The 18,014-nt window shown below is 46.4% G+C and overlaps 1 protein-coding gene across 1 annotated transcript; it reads right to left on the bottom strand.

The window, feature by feature from the left end:
- Nucleotides 1-1,649: 1,649 nt before the first annotated feature.
- UCP1 (uncoupling protein 1) lies at nucleotides 1,650-9,413 on the bottom strand. The gene is made up of 6 exons (XM_080937494.1): nucleotides 9,074-9,413; nucleotides 8,219-8,417; nucleotides 5,319-5,519; nucleotides 5,125-5,226; nucleotides 3,967-4,147; nucleotides 1,650-2,211 (listed from the first exon to the last, which is right to left on the bottom strand). The coding sequence occupies exons 1-6, from the start codon at nucleotides 9,197-9,199 to the stop codon at nucleotides 2,097-2,099; spliced, it is 924 nt and encodes a 307-aa protein (XP_080793620.1). The 5' UTR covers nucleotides 9,200-9,413; the 3' UTR covers nucleotides 1,650-2,096.
- Between the last annotated feature and the right edge of the window lie 8,601 nt (nucleotides 9,414-18,014).

Here is an 18,014-nt window from a genome sequence, read left to right as displayed (position 1 = left end):
AAAACAAAAAACAAAAATCACAGAAGTATCATAAGAATATGTTTTTGTTTTAATCTCGGAGATGGTCTAAGAGGCTGCTTCAGACTGTCCACAGCAGCTGCCTGCGACTTACCTTGCGCTCTGGCTCGGGTGTGATTTACCAGCTGCAGAGAGTTTCTGCCATGTGTTGTTTGGAATTCCAGTTATATAGATACCCTGCAAAGCTGAGTGGGTTGTTGGTTGGATGTTGGTTGGTTGTTACTGGTTGCTGTCGGTAGCGATTTGTTAACTACTCATGTACAAACAAGGAGAAGAAACTAGATAATCCTGTGGATGAAGATCAAACTTGTCCCAAGCAACTCGATGCCCTAATCAGCAAGAGGTAGTCTAACAATAGCGTTGCCTCCTTTCTGACCCTTGACTTTCTTCAGGGATCTCTTTCTTCTCCCCTCTATCCTTTTTACTCTCTTATCTAGGGTTTAGGGGGATGAAAGGGTGGAAGAAAACCGGTGGAGAAAAAAACCCACAAAGAAGCCAAAGACAAGCTACACGGCCTTCCAACCATTTCTACACAGGCCTGGGAAGGAGCCCCCTGGTGGTCTAGCGGAGGAACTGCGGTGATGGGTGCCAGGAGGGGAGGCCTGTTTGTGTGAACATGCTCTTTCATTTGCATAAGACATGCACCGTGATTGGTGCAAACACCCCCTTTCTGGCTCTTGGATGAGGCTCCATCACTGAGGAAATTAGCTAGAAAGTGAGACCGGCGCTGCCTCCCCTGGACATGGCAACATTAGGTGGAATAAAAGGTTTCTCTCAAGGTTCTTGTCTTCCTCCAGCTCCGCAGCTTGCAGACCAACCAGGAAGTCTCAAACAGCCTGGCCCGTAGCTGTGACACCGACCAAGGTTAAGTTAGACATAGAAATCCCGTCTTCCTATACCTACACAAGAATTGCAGTACTGTCTGCCTGACGTCAAGGGCTGAGGCGCTCCCTTGCTTACGTGCATCCGGAAGCCACAGCACCAGTCCAGTCCAGGGCTGCCCAGGAGAGTGGAAACGTGGAGAATTAAGTATCCTGTGTACACTCCTGCACTAGGACCACCCACGTCTGCTTCCACCTCTGCTGCAGCTGTCATGCGCAGATGGACACAGAAGCCACCAAAGACCAGCATACTAAGAATAACTCCTGTTTACTGACGATCTCTATGTGGGTGGAGCAGAAGGACCCCAGAGCAACACCACAGCCACACAAGGCCCAGGAGGGAATTTGCTGAAGCGACTAAACCAGGAACAGGGTACAGAGCATAGAGTGACCTCTGCCGCCCTGCTCTCTGTTTGTAAGGGTGGGAAACAACCAAAGTCTCATTCCCTGCTGCCGGTCTTCTTCCAACTGTGGGAAAGACAGAGTCAAGATTCACCAGTGGTAACGTTAGTCACAAATGGATATCCTGTCTCCAGTTCTAAGTTGTTATAGATGGCCCACGATACGGACTCCAGACACTTGTATAAACTGAGTTAGTTTGTACTTTTGATTATGAAGAACTTCCCTTGCTATGGGGACAATTCTGTATTATAGCCGAGCCCCCAACTCTTAAGTTCAGGTATAGACTCCTCAAAAAGACAAAGCTTAGAAGGAATTAGCAATGCTTTATTGAGTATATTATCTGTGAACTGTGGCTAATAAAGAAAACGAATTGGCAGTATTGTCTTTGATAGCTTCTTTTAAAGTGTTTACCGATGTAAAGTGTTTTAGACTTAGTTTTTCCTTTCCACTAGTTTGAGCTGTAATTAAAATTATTTATACCCAGTCATACACTTCCAGCCCTCCCCCAAAGACCAGTTTAATACAGTATTTTATATAGTTATTATTTTGTCAGGATATTACTGGATGCTATGTTCTTCCGCCCCAAGACAGTGAGAACAAAAATCATGTGTTCCCTTTAAAAATTAGTTTTCCCTTTAAAGAAAATTAAAAGATGTTTCAAAACTCTCTACTAGAAATGATCTTCTAATGTAAATATAGTGAACAGAGCTGTTCGTTTGATTTCTTTGGTTGGTTTTTATTCGTGGTCTCCCAGCACAGAAGCCCAATGGTGCCAGCATCACATTCTCCAAGTGCTTATGTGGAGCAGTCTACCGTCTGCCTGGACTTCATCAGCTCTTTTTTCAGCTGTTCAAAGCACACAAACATGATCACGTTCCAGGACCCGAGACGCAGAAAAGAAGGCACAAACCTAGGGAAGTAAGTATACAGCACCATCCCGTTAGCTGTCTGAAAGTCATAACGCCGCGGCAATGAGCAGCCTATGAATCATGAGCAATGGCGTTGCCAAGCAACATTTCCCTCCTTTGGAGGGGAGAGGAAATTTTTATATTTCACTTCACTTCCTAAACAGGAAGTAGAAAGCTCTTAAGTGAGGAAGAAGAGGGAAAGGAAAGTGCTCAGTCAGCACTGACCACGTCCAGGTGAGGGCGGGGGGGCGGGGCGGAGGGGCGGGGCGGGGGGGCGGGGACGGGGCGGGGCGGGGGGGCGGGGCGGGGCGGGGCGGAGGGGAAGGGACGGGGCGGGGAGAAGCGGGGCGGGGGCGGGGCGGAGAGGAGCGGGGCGGGGCGGGGGCGGGGCGGAGGGGGCGGGGCGGGGCGGGGCGGGGGCGGGCCGGGGTAGTCTTCCCTTGGACAGCAATAAGAGACTTTCAGTGTCTGAATATGACTCTGTGAGTTCTGGATTTAGGGGATTCCACCAAATTCCTCAGAATGGCTTTTATACCAACGATTGCTCCAGAAGACAAAAGTGTTGACAGTTAAAGCTGCTTTGAATAGATTTTTTTTTTTTTTTAAAAGCCATTTTGTGTGTCTGTCGATGTTTTTTCCCCTGCTTGTATGTCTGTGATGTGCATGCCTGAGCACAGGAAAGCCAGGGGATATCTGATCTTCCGGAACTACAGTTGTGTGGATGGTTGAAAGTCACCATGTGAGTGCCTCCTCCCTAGCGCTGGGCTGCAAACACATGCGATCACGCTTGCTTTTACACGGGCTCTGGAACTGAACTCAAGTTCCCGCGTGCATGCGGCAAGTGCTCCACAGACTGGCTCGTCTCCTGGTTTATTTTATTTTATTTTATTTTATTTTATTTTATTTTATTTTATTTTATTTTTTGAGACAGGGTCTTGCTATGTGGCTCTGGCTGCCCTGGAACACGCTGTGTTCTTCAGGCTGGTCTTGAACTCATGAAAGTCCTTGTGCCCTAGCCCCTCATGTTTTGGGATTATAAGCATGTGCTACCATGGCAAACTCAGCCTGTTTAATTTAGTATTATTTGGCAAGGTAAACTAACACATGGTAGGAAATATTTTAAAATCCAAAAGCAACATTTGAAAATTTAAATTTGCAAAATATCAAATTATTAAGTGGTTGATAATTTATAAATGCTATGTCTATTTTAAGTTAATTTCTTACAATGTATATTATTTGTATTAATGTAACACAAAAACATATAAGCTTAGAATTTTATATAATATCCATGATACATTCATATTTTAGTTTATAAATTGTGGGGTATGGCTTTGCAATTAAGGTTATAAAGTATTACTATTTCATATTACTGTAATACTTGTTAAATACAATTTTTTAAAACTGTATTTTATTAGGAAAGTGGGTTCCAATAGAATATACCAGTACTTTGTGGGAAAATGTAATCTATTTCTCAATAGTACTTTCAAGGTGAATGTACTTTTCTGTGGTTTTGCTTTAATAGAAAAATTGTAAATATGACTCATTGTCCGGCAGGTGCAAGGCCCAGGCTTTGCGTCCCCTCGGGTGCTACCGAACACAATCAATTATCTTTTTCTCTGTGGCAAGGATAAAATTGGTGGACTGAAGACATTTGTGAAGAGGCAAAGATGTAGTTGGAGGCTAAATGCCAGCTGTCTTGCCCCCAGCACACACAGGCACCTTAGACACAACTCTATAACACAGAAGTCACATCCTACCCTTTGAAAAAGGCTGTTGGTCCTTCCTTGGTGTACATGGTCATTGCGCAGCTGGGTACGCTTGGGTACTGTCCTGGTAGAGAGTTGATGAATCTTGTTTTTACCACATCTGCTGGAGAGGCCAGGAGTGTGGTGCAAAACCCGGCGACGAGAGCTGACAGTAAGTGGCAGGGGACGTCATCTGAAAGTGACCAACACCAGACTTTGAGGTTCATGTGGTTGCACTTACCTGTCAGATGCTTGTAAACCAATTAGTAACGGGAAGTTATGATGTATTAATAAGTCACTATATTAACATATAGGGAATAAGCATGGCTTGTGCAGAGAAACCTGACTGATGGCACGTGCTAATACTTAATACTTAGCCTAGATTTATTGTTCTAGGCTAACACCATTTTCTTTGTGCCTTGGGTCTAGTATAATGCCTAATACACAAGCCCCTAACATCATTAGATTGAATTCTAGTCGTCAAAGGAGGATGTCCGCGTCAGTGTCAACAGTTAGGATGTGCTTACATGGAATTATGGCTAACTCTGCCTGTAAGCTGCTTTTGGCTGCCTCCTGGTTCTGCACTCCTAAGGGAGTGGCAGGGGATGCTTGATTCTTGTTATTAGTGGAGAATATTGGAGCAATATCCTTTTATGCTTTCACAGAAAAACTGAAACAAAAGCTTTGTTCCAACACAACTTTTAAATTGTTCGTCTTTTTTGCTTCCTAAAAGATTACATTTGTTAGTTGTGGTGGTACACACTTTTAACCCAGCACATGGTGACCAGCCTGGTCTATATACCAAGTTCCAGACCAGCTGGGCTATGTTGTGACTCTCTCTCTCTCTCTCTCTCTCTCTCTCTCTCTCTCTCTCTCTCTTTCTCTCTCTCTTTCTCTCTTGTGTCTCTCTCTGTCTGTCTCTCTCTCTCTGTCTTTCTCTGTCTCTCTCTGTGTCTGTCTCTCTCTGTCTCTCTCTGTCTCTCTCTGTCTCTCTCTGTCTCTCTCTCTCTCTCTCTCTCTCTCTCTCTCAGACACACACACACACACACACACACACACACACACACACACACACACACACACACACACCACCCCTCTCAAGAGAGAAGTTAAACTCTAAACGGAGACTGGAAAGGTACAGACATGTTTGAGGTATAAAATGGGAAGTACCTGCTAGTATTTTGTTGTTCACCAGGGCCCCCTTCATGAGGTCGTATGTGACCAGCTCTGTACAATTGATGATGACATTTCTTAGTAGATTAGGGGTTGTCCCTGTAGAAAAGCAAGACAGCATTTAAGAAGTGGGGTGCTGACTGGGTCTTGTGCCTTACGTGCTGGGGGAAGTCCCCGTGGCAGTTAGCTACCTTTCCAGAGTGTTGACAAGCTTTCTGTGGTGGCTATGACTCTGTAGGCATTGTAGGTCCCAGTGTAGCGGGGTTTGATCCCGTGCAGATGGCTCTGTGCTTGCATTCTGACCTTCACGACCTCTGTAGGCTGCCCAATGAATACTGCCATACCCCCAGTCATCAAGCCAGCTGCGACCTTCTGTCCCAAAGAGGCAGGTGCTATCCAGGAAGAATAAAGCGATGGTTAAGAAAATAAAAATCAAGAGCCCTTCCCCCATCAAGACAAGCATGTATATTTAAAGTTTTTGTGGCTAATCGTGTGTGGTGGGGGTTGTGTGTGTGTGATGTGTGTGTGGTGTGTGTGTGTGTGTGTGTGTGTGTGTGTGTGTGGTGGCTGCACCAGAGAACAAACTCTGCCCCTGATTCTTCAGAACATTATTTTGCTCTTTTGAGTTAGGAACTCCTGCTGGTGGGCAGACTGGCCTAGCTGAGCACCCCCCTCCACACCCAGGACTGGCCTAGCTGGGCACCCCCCACACCCAGTGCTATCACACCTGGATTTGTGGCTGTACTGAGAGTTCTAGGACTCAGGCCCCTGTGCTTATAAGGCAGGCACTTTACCGACTGAGCCACCTCTGTCTCTAGTATGTTTACATTGTGTCCTTTCTTCTTCCCTGATGCTCCATCAAATGCTGATGGTTTTTGGAAACTGAGCCAACTCACAACAGATAATGGTACTAGAAAACTTCAGTAGCCTAGGTTTGTATTTTTCTCCTCCAAGATGAAGACTTCTAAAGAAAAAAGGGGGGAGGGGCATGTCTATTTAAATGGTGGTTTGGTCCTTTCTAAAATTTAGCTTTGTCCTTTCCTGAGGTTAGCTGTCATTTTTATATTTCCCAAGTAGCAGGAGGCACCTGGTTGCCAGTGACTGTAGGTTCCCCTACCGATGACAATGTTCATTATTGAACTCAGTGGTCCTAGGGAAAACCTACTGGGCAACAGCCTTATGTAAGACATCAAACAACCTTCAAAGGGGACAAAAAAAAAAATAATAATACAAAGGAGCCTTTGTCTTAAAATTTTAGAAAAAAAAAAAAGGTCTGTTGACAAAAATAGACATCATTTAATAAAACTTCAGTGAATCCTGAAACCCAGTACTCATTCTGTAGTGAATACAGTTAGGGTTAAAGATAATCCACTCCTTAAGGTCTTCCTTTGCCTTTCCTCTTCTGCCTCCAGCCTACAAAACAGGGACAATATCAACGTCATCCTCACTGGGCATGAGTTCAGACTGACGAAGTTCTCAGCACACAGAGAATACACCAAGCTGGTAGCAGCTTTCGTTTCCACCACATTTAATCGGTTGTGTGTTTTGAAGTATTCTGATCAGTTCTCTGATTCTGCATGCGAAAGTGCATACCACAATCATTTCTGACTTATGATTTTTATATACTATTCTTTACTGCTGCCAAAGTGATCCTTTTAAGTATCAATGTGTATCTCACTTGCTTAGCTTGTTTTTTTCCTTGCTGAAGACTGAACCCAAGGCCAAGTGTTAAGCCACCGAGTTCTATGCCCAGCTATTTATTAACTTGCTTGAGACAGAATCTTGTGGTGGCCCAGGCTGGCCTTGAACTTCTGAGATTCCAGGTACAGGCCACCACACCTGGTGGTCTGCTTAGCATATTTGCCCTGACTTCCCATCATTGTATGGGCAGGACGCAAACTCCTTAGAATGGACTCCAAGGCCCTTGGTGACCAGTTCCTGCTTTTCCTGGACTCACCTGTCCCTTCTCACCAACGTCCTCTCTGCCCTGCATGTGAGCTCCTTACTCAGATTCTGTGCACAGTCTTTGCCTGGCTGGAGAGGCCTTTCCTTACCCCTTAGCTCCTGGCACAGAGTAGGAGAGCTCCCTCAAGAGTCAGATGCCAACTCTTCAGGAGTCCTGCATGATCATGCCTCCTCCCTATGCCCACTCTCTGGTGGTTTGCAACACAGCACATGCCAAGGTTGTGTGGCCAGCTGAACTGGAGGCTCCTGTCTTGAGTGACAACTCTGATTGTCCAGCCTAGCGTGGTTTCCAGCCCAGGACAGTTCAACAAAGCTTAGTAGGTCGGCTGAAGAACCAGAATGCAGAATGACAAATACTCACGGAATCTATCCCATTATTTCGGAGCCTGATATAACCACCAACTGATTATCACCCGATTAGAATTCGCAGAAAATCACCCGGATGAGCAATTCTAGGTATGTCTCCTCTCGTTACCTCTACCACTGACAATGTAATGTTCTAGAAACCTGTGTCCTGTGTGGATGAGACATTACTGCAGACTCAGGGAGTGCAGCAGTTTCTTTTTAACCTTGTACAGGCTGTTTGGGAAAGTCTGCACTGAGCACTGCTTTATAGCCACACTCATTTCCCATGAAGAAACACACACTTTCCTCACAGGCCAGTTGATTTTTCCAGATATAAGCATGTGAAGAGCTGATATGCACATCTACTTTCTTTCTAGAAGGAAAGAGACAGTGCAAATATTGTCTATTTTTTGACAATTTGTTTTTTTCCTTAAAGACTTATTTATTATATATAAGTACACTGTAGCTGTCTTCAGACATACCGGAAGAGGGCATCGGATCCCATTACAGATGGTTGTGAGCCACCATGTGGTTGCTGGGAATTGAACTTAGGACCTCTGGAAGAGCAGTCAGTGCTCTTAACCGCTGAGCCATCTCTCCAGCCTTTGACAATTTGTTATGAAAGCCAATGCATTTTGTGTTACTTTGGGTGAGTTGGGGGTGCTGGGATGGAACCAGGGCCTAGCTCATGCTAGGCAAAGATACTATTACTAATTATTCAGCTTTTGCATAGAGCCGGGTCTGGGGCACAGCCACCCCCCCCCCCAACAGCACTCCTTACTTTCTCTCCCTGAAGAGAAGTACTCTTGGACGGTATCGTAGAGGCCAATCCTGAGCGACGCAAAGCTGATCTGCCTCTGAATGCCCGCAGGAAGGCCGCTGTACAGTTTCTGAAACCCTTCTGTTTTTGCCAGGGTGGTGATGGTCCCTAGGACACCTTTATACCTAATGGTACTGGAAGCCTGACCTTCACCTTGGATCTGGAAATCAGAAAGGCGCAGGTCAGAGGGAAGTGGCTGTCCATTAAGGAAAGGGGGTCCTACCTGGGGGGAGGGGCTAAACAAGACTGGTGCATGCCCTAGATAAGGCTCTTTTTATAGATTTCCCTTCTCAACAACCTCTCTGCCTTACCACTCTGTATCAGCATCGCTCCCTCTCTCTACTTGGCTGTCTGTCTATCTTCTATCTATCGCTCTATCTATCACTCTGTCTGTCTGTCTATCTATCTGCCATTTATCCATTTCGGAGGTGGAGCTTGCAACAATGCAGGCTCCGAGCACCTAAACAAGGTATCCAGGAACTCTCCAGAGCCACTAAAAACAGGATGGGACAGTATCCCCAAAGAATCAAAGAAAAGTAAAAGCACCAGTCTTGTAAACTCTGAGGGGGTTGCTTTAATTGTTGGGACCCCAGCTGTCCAGGATACCATTGTCTTGTGAAGGGCTTGGTAGGGGCTTGGCAGAGGTTAACCCATCACCCGCGGCTCTTCAGCCAATCCGAGAAAAGAGACCCATTTCCTTTCTGATAGCACTCGTTCCCAAGACAGAGCCACCCCAAAAAAGAGCGGTTGAATCACAGCACACATCACAGGGATGCCTTCAGCAGGCGAACCCTCGCCAACTTTTCTGAACTCTACCTGAAGGCGGACTTTGGCGGTGTCCAGCGGGAAGGTGATGATATCTGCCAGGCAGGCTGAAACGCCGGCCGAGAAGATCTTGACCCCCATGGTGGGTTGCACTTCGGAAGTTGTAGGGCTCACCATCCTGGCTTGGAGGGCAGAGAGGCGCGAGAATACAAGACCAAAAGGAATCAGCCCTGAAGACAACAGTGGCACTGTTGCCTGATGCGGGTACCGAACCCGCGACTTCGGACTTATGGGACAGCCACCGGGCTGGGTCGTGCCAGTGCAGAGGAGGCACTGTGGAGGAGTTCAAAAGTGAGTGCCCCTCCCTCTCGCTCGGGCCAGGAGGACCCGTTTAAGCCCAGACTGCCTGCCAGGCACTTCTGCACCCAGACCTGGGAGATCTATATAGCCGGTTGCTGGAGGAGGGACAAGGGGGAAGTGGCTGAGCTGGCCCAGGTCCCCCAAGACCTGCCAGTGGGAAGCGGCAGGGGCGTGTCCTGGGGGTGGGAGCCTCCCAGCCATGCGCGTCACTCCCAAAGCCCTGGCCAGCGCCTCTGACTTGGCACCAGTTCCTGATGATGCCCGGAGGACACATGGAGGGGCTTCATTCATCCCGGTGTACCGGAGTACCCACAGCCTGGTGCCTTTTGTCATTCTTCAGTTGTGGCTCTTCGACCAGGGCTCAGAGGAGGGGCTGGTCTCCCTTGAATAAGGCGATCTGCTCTGAGATCGTGCTGAAAAGTCCCACAGGTGTCCCTTAGGATGAATGTCCCAGTCCCGGGCCCTTCCCAGGCATCTGCCTGGCTACCCTTTCTTCTCTTTTCAGTTCTGAATGCGCCTTTCTTTACATTACTTTCCAAATGTCACCTTCAGATTCGAGGGTGGGGGGCATGGATGGGTGGGGCTGGGGCTGTGGAAGGGGAGGGAATCCATGCAAAAACTAATGAGGCTCTAAACTCTTCCCAGAAAGTGAGTGCTTTGTGTGGTTACTTTCAACTAAGCTCTTGGCCACACTAGCAAGCCTAATGGATCTCTGCAGGGAATGCCAGCCCTTGCACCTTAGTTCTTAGCTCTAGCCCTGGAAGGTCAGAGGCTTGGCTGTAGGTGCAACTAAGCCATCTGACCAGCTTCGTGACCCCGAGGAAGTCCTCCAGCTCTGGTTTGTGATTGTGTCAAATATGGTTCCAGATGTGAAATCCTGCTGCCGCTAGTGACACTGTAAGACGGGAACGTTTTTCTTAAGTCTGTCTTTGAGCAAAGATTCGTATTTGGAAAGCTTTTAAAAGTACACAAGAAACTGAGAAAGAGAGCAGGCTTGGTCCAGGATCACCCAGAGACCCCAGGGAGCTGCCGTAGTTTCCTGCATTCTTCCTCAGTGTCCAGGTTCTGCTACTCAGCATGGTCCCCGGGAGAGTGAGGGGAAGTCGGTCTCACCTCAGGAGTGGGGTGTGTAGGAGACAACACCCCTGTACACCACACTTAAAGGGGAAAGTGCACACTAAGCAAGAACCTCGTCCTGAGGAGCTTCCGCAAGAACAAACACATCTGGAGCTTGGCCCAGAACATCACTGATGAGCAGGGACTGTGGCACGTGTGAAGACAAAAGCCCGGAGGGAGCAGAGGGCCTGGTAGCTGGGAAACAGGGTGATGGGGAGACAGAGGAGCAGGAAGCTGCTAAGCTGTGGGTGAACAGTGTAATAAACAGTCTGGTCGTGGTGATACACACCTCTAATCCCAGCACTCAGGAGGCAGGGGCAGGTGGGTCTTTGTGAGTTTGAGACTAGCCTGGGTGTACAGAGTGAGTTCTAGGAGAGCCAAGGCTACTCAGAAAAATCCTGTCTCAAATAAACATGAAACAGCAGCAATAACAACTACATAATCCACAGCAGGCTGGTGAGCATCCTTTCTGCGTTTTGTGTAGGGCTTGGCAGACCGTAAAGCGTCCTTATATGGCCGACACATTTAACCAGACGATACAGCTTAAGGAAATGTTATGGAGTCAAACATGATTAGACGGTGACTCTGCATTCGAGAAGATAGCAGCAGTCTCGGCGATGTTGCCACTGGATTGTCACAAATCAGTGGGCAGGTGACTTTTATACTCCTTATAAGACGACAACTTTCCACAACTTTCAGTCGTAGTATTATTAGGAGAAAATGGTGTTAATGCTTTCATAAAAAGCTTCCGTAGGAAATGTCAGGCTACTTGCAGAGAATCAAAGCTGAGAGGTACTTGGGAGTCGTCGGTGTGGAGGTGAAGGAAGCAGAACCTTCTGTGGGAAAGAGCACAGTGGCACTGAGAAGGAGACAGGAAGCAAACCACAAGGAAACACAATGACGGTCTAAGGGGAATGGTGCTTGAAGCCCTGGGTCACCGCATTAAAAAAAAAAAAATCAAATGTCCTTGAGATGGCATGCTTGAGAGGCAGCATGTAGGTAGGCACTTCTGTTGTTCCTCACCAAGATACCCTGAACCCTGCAGATACTCAGCCTGAAACACCCAGTCATCTCCGCGATGTGAACAGAAAGAATTATCACCCAGCAAAGGCTTTCCTGAACTCCTGACCCCAAAACGTGGCCTATGGCATGAAAAACCTCACTCAGCAAGGCCCTGTGATGTCAGCTCAAGACAGGGAGTGGCTCTAGATTCCGAGGAAAGGGTTGACCTTGCTACCCCCAAAGCCTCTGAGAAGTGGGAGAAAGTTTGCCTCATAATGGAGAGAGCAGGAGGGGTGAGGCTGGCATCCCCAGAGAGTCCGATTTCTGCTCTTCTGGCAGGAGGAGTGGAAAGGTGAAGACTAGTTCAGTGTGGTCAAGGGTGACTGACCCTCTGTGACGTAGCAAAGGAGCGGCAGCAAGGTTCACTTACCGAGTCTTCTCCTCTTAGGATGCAGAACACTGTTTACAACACCCGCTCACCTTGTACTCACTCAGTGCTCTCAGAATCGCTGAACACAAGTGTGCATTCAAAACACAAAAGCACCACGGGGCTCTCCTGTGAACCGGGGTCTGTACCCTCCCGTTGTAACTTCTCATCTGTCTCCAGCAGGAAATGTCAGGGCATGGTTACACAGATAGATGACAACATTTAAAAAGAAGAAATAAAGACACTAGTCGCGGGAGAAGATACGTTTAACCACAGTGGTGCAGAAATGTGCAACTTCCATTTAATAACATTGTTCTCTACCAGTCTTACAATTAATATAGTAAACATTGTAAACTTAGCATTAGGGATAAAATTAAAGAAATTATTCATGTAGTTAAAACTTGGAGTGTTAAAGCGTCAGTACTCTGTCAGTGATGTCATTATAAATTGGCATAATTATTTTGAGATGATTTGACAGTGTGCATGGAGCTATGGAGATGTTTATGTCTTGAGATACAGTCCTGGTATAAATACCTTTGGATTTAAACCCTGGAGTAATTATTCCAGACACGGAGAGTCACCCCAGCTTGATATTCAAAAGACAAGACTAATGTAAGTGCTCACTTTATTTTGGGGTCCAGTCATACATCTCCAGGATTAGCTGGGGTGCTGCCTGTTTTCTGGTGAGAGATACGATACCATTAGAAACGGACCCTGAAGTTGGAAAGAAGACCCTCCTAGGGAGAGGAGAGGTCTGGGTTGGGTTCCCTGGTCCAGCCTAAAAAGAGAGAATCAAACCCAGAATGAGAGGAAAAGTCCCATTTCTGTTCTGATTAAGCTGATCTGCACCACGGTGCTCAGCAGAACAAGACACCCTTGAGAAGAGTTACCCAAGGTACTGACAAGGAGCTTTAAATGTCTTGTCTTTTCTGAAGCTAAAACCCTTTACTTTGGGGGCTAGAGAGATGGCTCCTTGCTCTTCCAGAGGACCAGAGTTCTATTTCCAGCACCCACAATGGACAGGTCACAGCTGCCTGTGGCCTCAGCTCTAGGGGATCTGATGGCCTCTTCTGGACGCTGAGGATACCGCACACACTTGACAAACACAAGCATAGATGTGCAGGAAGTGTTTAAAAAGTATTTGCTTTTGCACTGCACATTCCTGCATCAGTGAGACTGTTTTTATGAACGAGCTGTAAGTACCTGATGTACAAAAAATATATACAGTGCTCAAACGCATAAAACCTGTATCCTTTTAAAGCATTTCATACCCCTTACATAGCACTGCACCAATGCCAAGTGCCATTTGAGGAGCCTTACAAACTCTAGCACAGTTTCCGTTGTACACCTCTGATTTACATACTGTTGTTATCCCCGTTGCACAGAGTGGGAAAGTCGGGTGCTCAGAGGTACCAAGTGCCTTCTCTTGGTTCTATCTGACCACCAGACAACACAATGCTACACTGTTTGTGGGACATGCTTGTGACATACCACTTTTCCATGATTTGAAGATGTAATAATTATTAGACTCCTAATATATCTTTTACTAGGTTATATCCAATGTATATTTTTTATTTGATTTCTTTCTATTTCTAGGAAATTTACAAAGCCCTCGAAAGACACAAAAAGCACTTTTAAAAATCTTTATAGTGGGACAGGAGAGATGGCACAGTGGTTAGGAGCACTGGCTGCTCTGGGTTTGGTTTTTCAGGCAATCTGCTGTCCCAGGAATTCAGAGCAGTGGCTTGACTCTGGCGCATATGCATTTGAGCCATTGCCTGTCTAAGAGAACTCAGGCAATCTCTTCAATCTTTTTAGGCCTCTCTGCTCTTGTCAGTGAAATGGGACAGTAATCATGGCGGCAGCCATCTTAGGAGGAATCAGATAAAGAGCACTAGCAGTGATTTCATCCCAGTAAAGACTGGGTGTATCTGGAAAGGCGTGAACAAGTGGTTATTATAATTCCATTTTCTTCTGTTTCTCTGTAGCTCTGGCAGTCCTGAAACTTGTTCTGTAGACCAGGCTGGCCTCAAACTTAGGAGATCTGCCAGACTCTGGCTCTTGAGAGCTGGGATTAAAGGTGTGAGCCACCACTACCCAATTGCAATTACATTTTTAACTAATAAGTTTGATGGTGCTGTAGGGCACGGAAACATTGAACTTAAGGTTTCAAGTGATTCACTTAACACATCTCTCAGTCTGGTATCCTCGGGTTGGGGTTCTGCTCACCTTTGAATTTAGATCTTAGGTAGGAGAAGCCAGCCCAGCTCCCAGATAGCCTTGTGAGAGCAACCAGAAGCAACCTGGAGGTGAGCTGGGGACACACCAGCTAAGAGTCAGCCTTCTGCCTCTTTGTGCTCAGTGGTTCCTGTTCAGATGAGGCCATGCCTGGCAGGTCAGAGGTTGCAGATCTGTTCCAGGGCTTTCTCCTTCCATCGGCCCTCCTCTGTAGCTCCCAGACAACTGGAAGTTGCCGAATGGTGTGTCCTGCCCCGTGGAAAGGACTTGGTAAAAGGTGAGGGGTTGCACTCTGAGTGTGAACGTGACAGGCAGTGGGGGAAGGAGCAAAGAGGAATTAAGGTGACACCGGGGCTGTTCTTTGGGGCGTCTGTGTTTGTCGGCCTATTTCCAGCCCTATTTGGCAGTCTGGGATGAACCAGAAACCTGCCTCTGTGTACAAACTCGGCAGGAACTTGTGTGAGCAGTTTTCGATACAGAGTCTAGGACTCCACATATGCACCTGAGTGTAGAGGCTCAGGGACTTTCTAGCAGCTGTGAGGAGACCTCCCTGATAGGTCAGAATCACATAAGCTGTGTCAGGAGTCTGCGGTGGAGGGTCCTACAGCCAACTCACACTTTCCCTGCGAGGTCAGAGGCAAAGAGAGAAAGCAAGCTGAGGTCCAGCATTTGCCTCTCTCTGCTTCCTGACTGCTGATGCAGTGTGAGCAGGAGCTGTACATCTGCCATGCTTACACATCGCAATGGATGCTATCCCTTCAACCAACAGTATAGATCGAAATAGATGCTGCTCCCCCTCCCCCACTATTCGCCTGCCTTGGAGAATTGGGCAAGTCTTTGGCTCTCTTCTTTTATCAGTGGTAACAATACACACCTGCCCTGTAGGGCTGTCAGAATATATCACATGTGAAGCTCCTGACATATAGCAACCTCACAGCAAATGGAAGCTACTGTTTTGCTATAGGCCATAAGAGAAGCAACTTATTTCACTAGAACTATGGATGAGAGACAAGTGCTAAGAGGTAGAAGAGGCCGAGACAGAGGAGGTTCCAACCGTGGGCCATTGAAGAGACAAAGTCTGGAACAACTCAATTATGAAGGATTTAGGGGGTCACTGGTCCCTCAATTCTGCCTGTCTCTTCTCCTAGGTGTCTAGGTAGAGCCTGTCTATTTTCTACTCTGGTTGCTCTTGCTAGGTTGGGACTCTTGCCACTGGGAATGTCTGACCTTCATGAGTACTGGCTCTCCAAGGCTGTCCATCTCCTCTAGCTGCTTCTGAGTCTGCAGGGAGGCTGGGCTGAGGGGAGGCCATGATATTCAGGCTCCAAATGGTGTGGTAACTGTGGCTAAGTTTACAAATCCTTTTGGGATTTCTCAAACTTGCTAAAAAAGCAACTGGCAGCGATGACCTTGCAGAAAGGGTCAAAATCTTTGTCTCCATACAGACTGACCTGCTCTATTATACATCTGTCTATCTGTCTATCTATCTATCTATCTATCTATCTATCTATCTATCTATCTATCTATCTTTCTTTCTTTCTTTCTCCATACAGACTGACCTGCTCTCTTTATTTATCTATTTATTTTTCTCCATAAGACTTACCTGCTCTATTTACTTATTTATCTATTTATTTATTTTTGAGAACTTCCTTCCCTGGTGTTCTTCATCACGACCTCCCTTGGAGGTCATTGTTTATGTTTGGCTCTTTGTGAGCTGTCTGCTTCTACTCCATTAAGCTAATGTGTTCTCAAGCTTCACGTATCCGAACCACTGTAGCCTCAAAGCACGTCTGCTACTCAGGAGTGCCGTGGCTTTGCCCTCTAAGACTCCGCTGGCTTTTGAAAGCCCTGTGCATTTCTCACTGATTTTAGAACTAATTTGCATGCCCGCTGAAAGAAAGCGGCATAAAGTCTAATCGACGTTAGATCAATTTAATTAGAACTTTGTCGAATTAAATCAAATTGGAAAGAAAGTAGACATCTTTCCAACAGTGAATCTTACCATTTAGGAATGTAATATGTCCCCCTCGTTTTCTTGAGCTTTCCCTTACTTGCCTTTAATAATGTTTTAAAATTAATGGTGTAGACATTTGAGCGCATATTTTGCTGGGCTTATGCTGAGGCTTATGATGTTTTTGAGAGTATAACAGGTGTGATGATATTGTGCACATGTGTGTGTAGATTTCATGTATGTGGAGGGGTGAGTGAATGCTTAGATGTGTGTGCAAGGGCAAAGCACAAACATGGATGTCATTTCTCAATCACCTGTTTTGTGGAGACAGGGTCTCTCAGTGCTCTGGAATTAATGGCGTACCTGGCTGGCTGGTATTATTATGTAAGCATTATACATATTATGATGTAAGAAGCAATAATTATGTAGATTGACATGTTTTTACTTATTAGACCCTCTTAAACTTTTAGAAAAAAATCGTGTGCGTGAGGCAGGTGTGCATGTGTGTACAAGTATGTGCGTTTGTGCATGGTCATTGGGCTAGAGGAGGATGTCAGGTAACCCCCCAGACAGGGTCTCTTGTGAACCTAGAGCTAGGTTGGAAACTCCTGAGACTCAGTTACCCTCCACTCTCTGCCCTGTACCTGCTGGAAGCTCTGGGCACAGGAGTGTGTGGCCCAGCCGAGCTTTTTGTCGGGGACTTGTGTTTGTATAGCAAGTGCTCTTTCTCGCTTGCCCATCTTCCAACTCCTTCCTGCATTCTTATGTCTCTCTTTAGAAATTATTATACATCATCAATTATTACAACACTGCAATAATCAAACCCTTCCCTCCATTTTAGACCTGTATTATTTTGATGTGAAGTTCCTGTTGGCCCTGGAAGCTCATAAGCATCTGGGCAGGTGGAGAACTTCCTACGCATTCTGTGCTTTGGTTGCATCTGTGAGACAGGCCCAGTTAGAATCTCTTATCAAAGCAAACAGGTTGCATTTAGCACACATATGTTTATATTTTGGTGCCCTTTAATCAAACTAAACCATTTTCCCTGCCAAGTAACAAGAAGGATACCACTAGCACCACCACCACCACCACCAACAACACCTACAGCAACAACAACAACAACAACAACAACAACACCTCCCCTGTACATAGTGAAAATTCATGGTGAAGTTGGTATTTCCATTATCAGGCGAATCCCCACATTTCTTGGGAAAGTGGCAGTGTGTAATCCAGACAGATTTCCCTCTCCCATCCACTGTCTCAAGTGTGTTAGGGGAACACTCAGGACACACATCTCTGAGAGGAAGGACTGGCTGGTGTTGTCTCCTGTCAGGGTTGTGTAGAACGTGCTGTGAATCCCTGGACGCTGGATGGAGTTCAAAGCACAAATACATTCTCAGATTTGCCTTTATTCTATAAAACCGAGTAAGTTTAAATAAGAGTCCCAAGTTCCCTGCAAATAAAATTACTAAATTTGGATTAAAATATGGCTGATAGAGTTAGAAACGTAAGGACGTCACTGTAAATATACATGGCTTGGAGATCGAGGCCACCACGCCTGTGTGACAATTACTAGATCCCATCCTCCTGATGATAGGATCTTGTACTCTTAACTATTTGGGGCCAAAGTAGGATCGTCTACAACCTAGGGGAACCTGAACTGTCTACCAACACTTTTCAATTGCCCGAGGTTGCTCTTCTAGGCAAAGCAGTGAGGGCCACCCCCCAGAGCCAAGAATGGGCTGAGATGAGAAGAGAAATCGATGACCAAGTCGTGTGCTCAAGTCCTGAAGGTAAACTTAACAGCCCACCCTACAGGATTGAGCATTACCATGGAAACGCACCTCTGTGAGTCATGAGGTCACTTCTGTAATGGCTTTACTGGGAAACTAAGCCCA

Source organism: Micromys minutus (assembly GCF_963924665.1).
Source record: "Micromys minutus genome assembly, chromosome: 24".
Classification (NCBI taxonomy): Eukaryota; Metazoa; Chordata; class Mammalia; order Rodentia; family Muridae; genus Micromys; species Micromys minutus.
The sequence above is the reverse complement of the archived record's forward strand: the minus strand, read 5'-3'. Positions and strand labels throughout refer to the sequence as shown.

Bases quoted from the DNA above. Each gene is read 5' to 3' on its own strand.
- UCP1 (XM_080937494.1), bottom strand. From the start codon at position 9,199: ATGGTGAGCCCTACAACTTCCGAAGTGCAACCCACCATGGGGGTCAAG. The intron at 5,520-8,218 runs GTAAGGAGTGCT...CTTCCTGGATAG, and splicing joins CTTCTCTTCAGGGAGAGAAA to CACCTGCCTCTTTGGGACAG. The intron at 2,212-3,966 runs GTAGGATGTGAC...TTACTTCCCTAG, and splicing joins CCAACAGCCTTTTTCAAAGG to GTTTGTGCCTTCTTTTCTGC.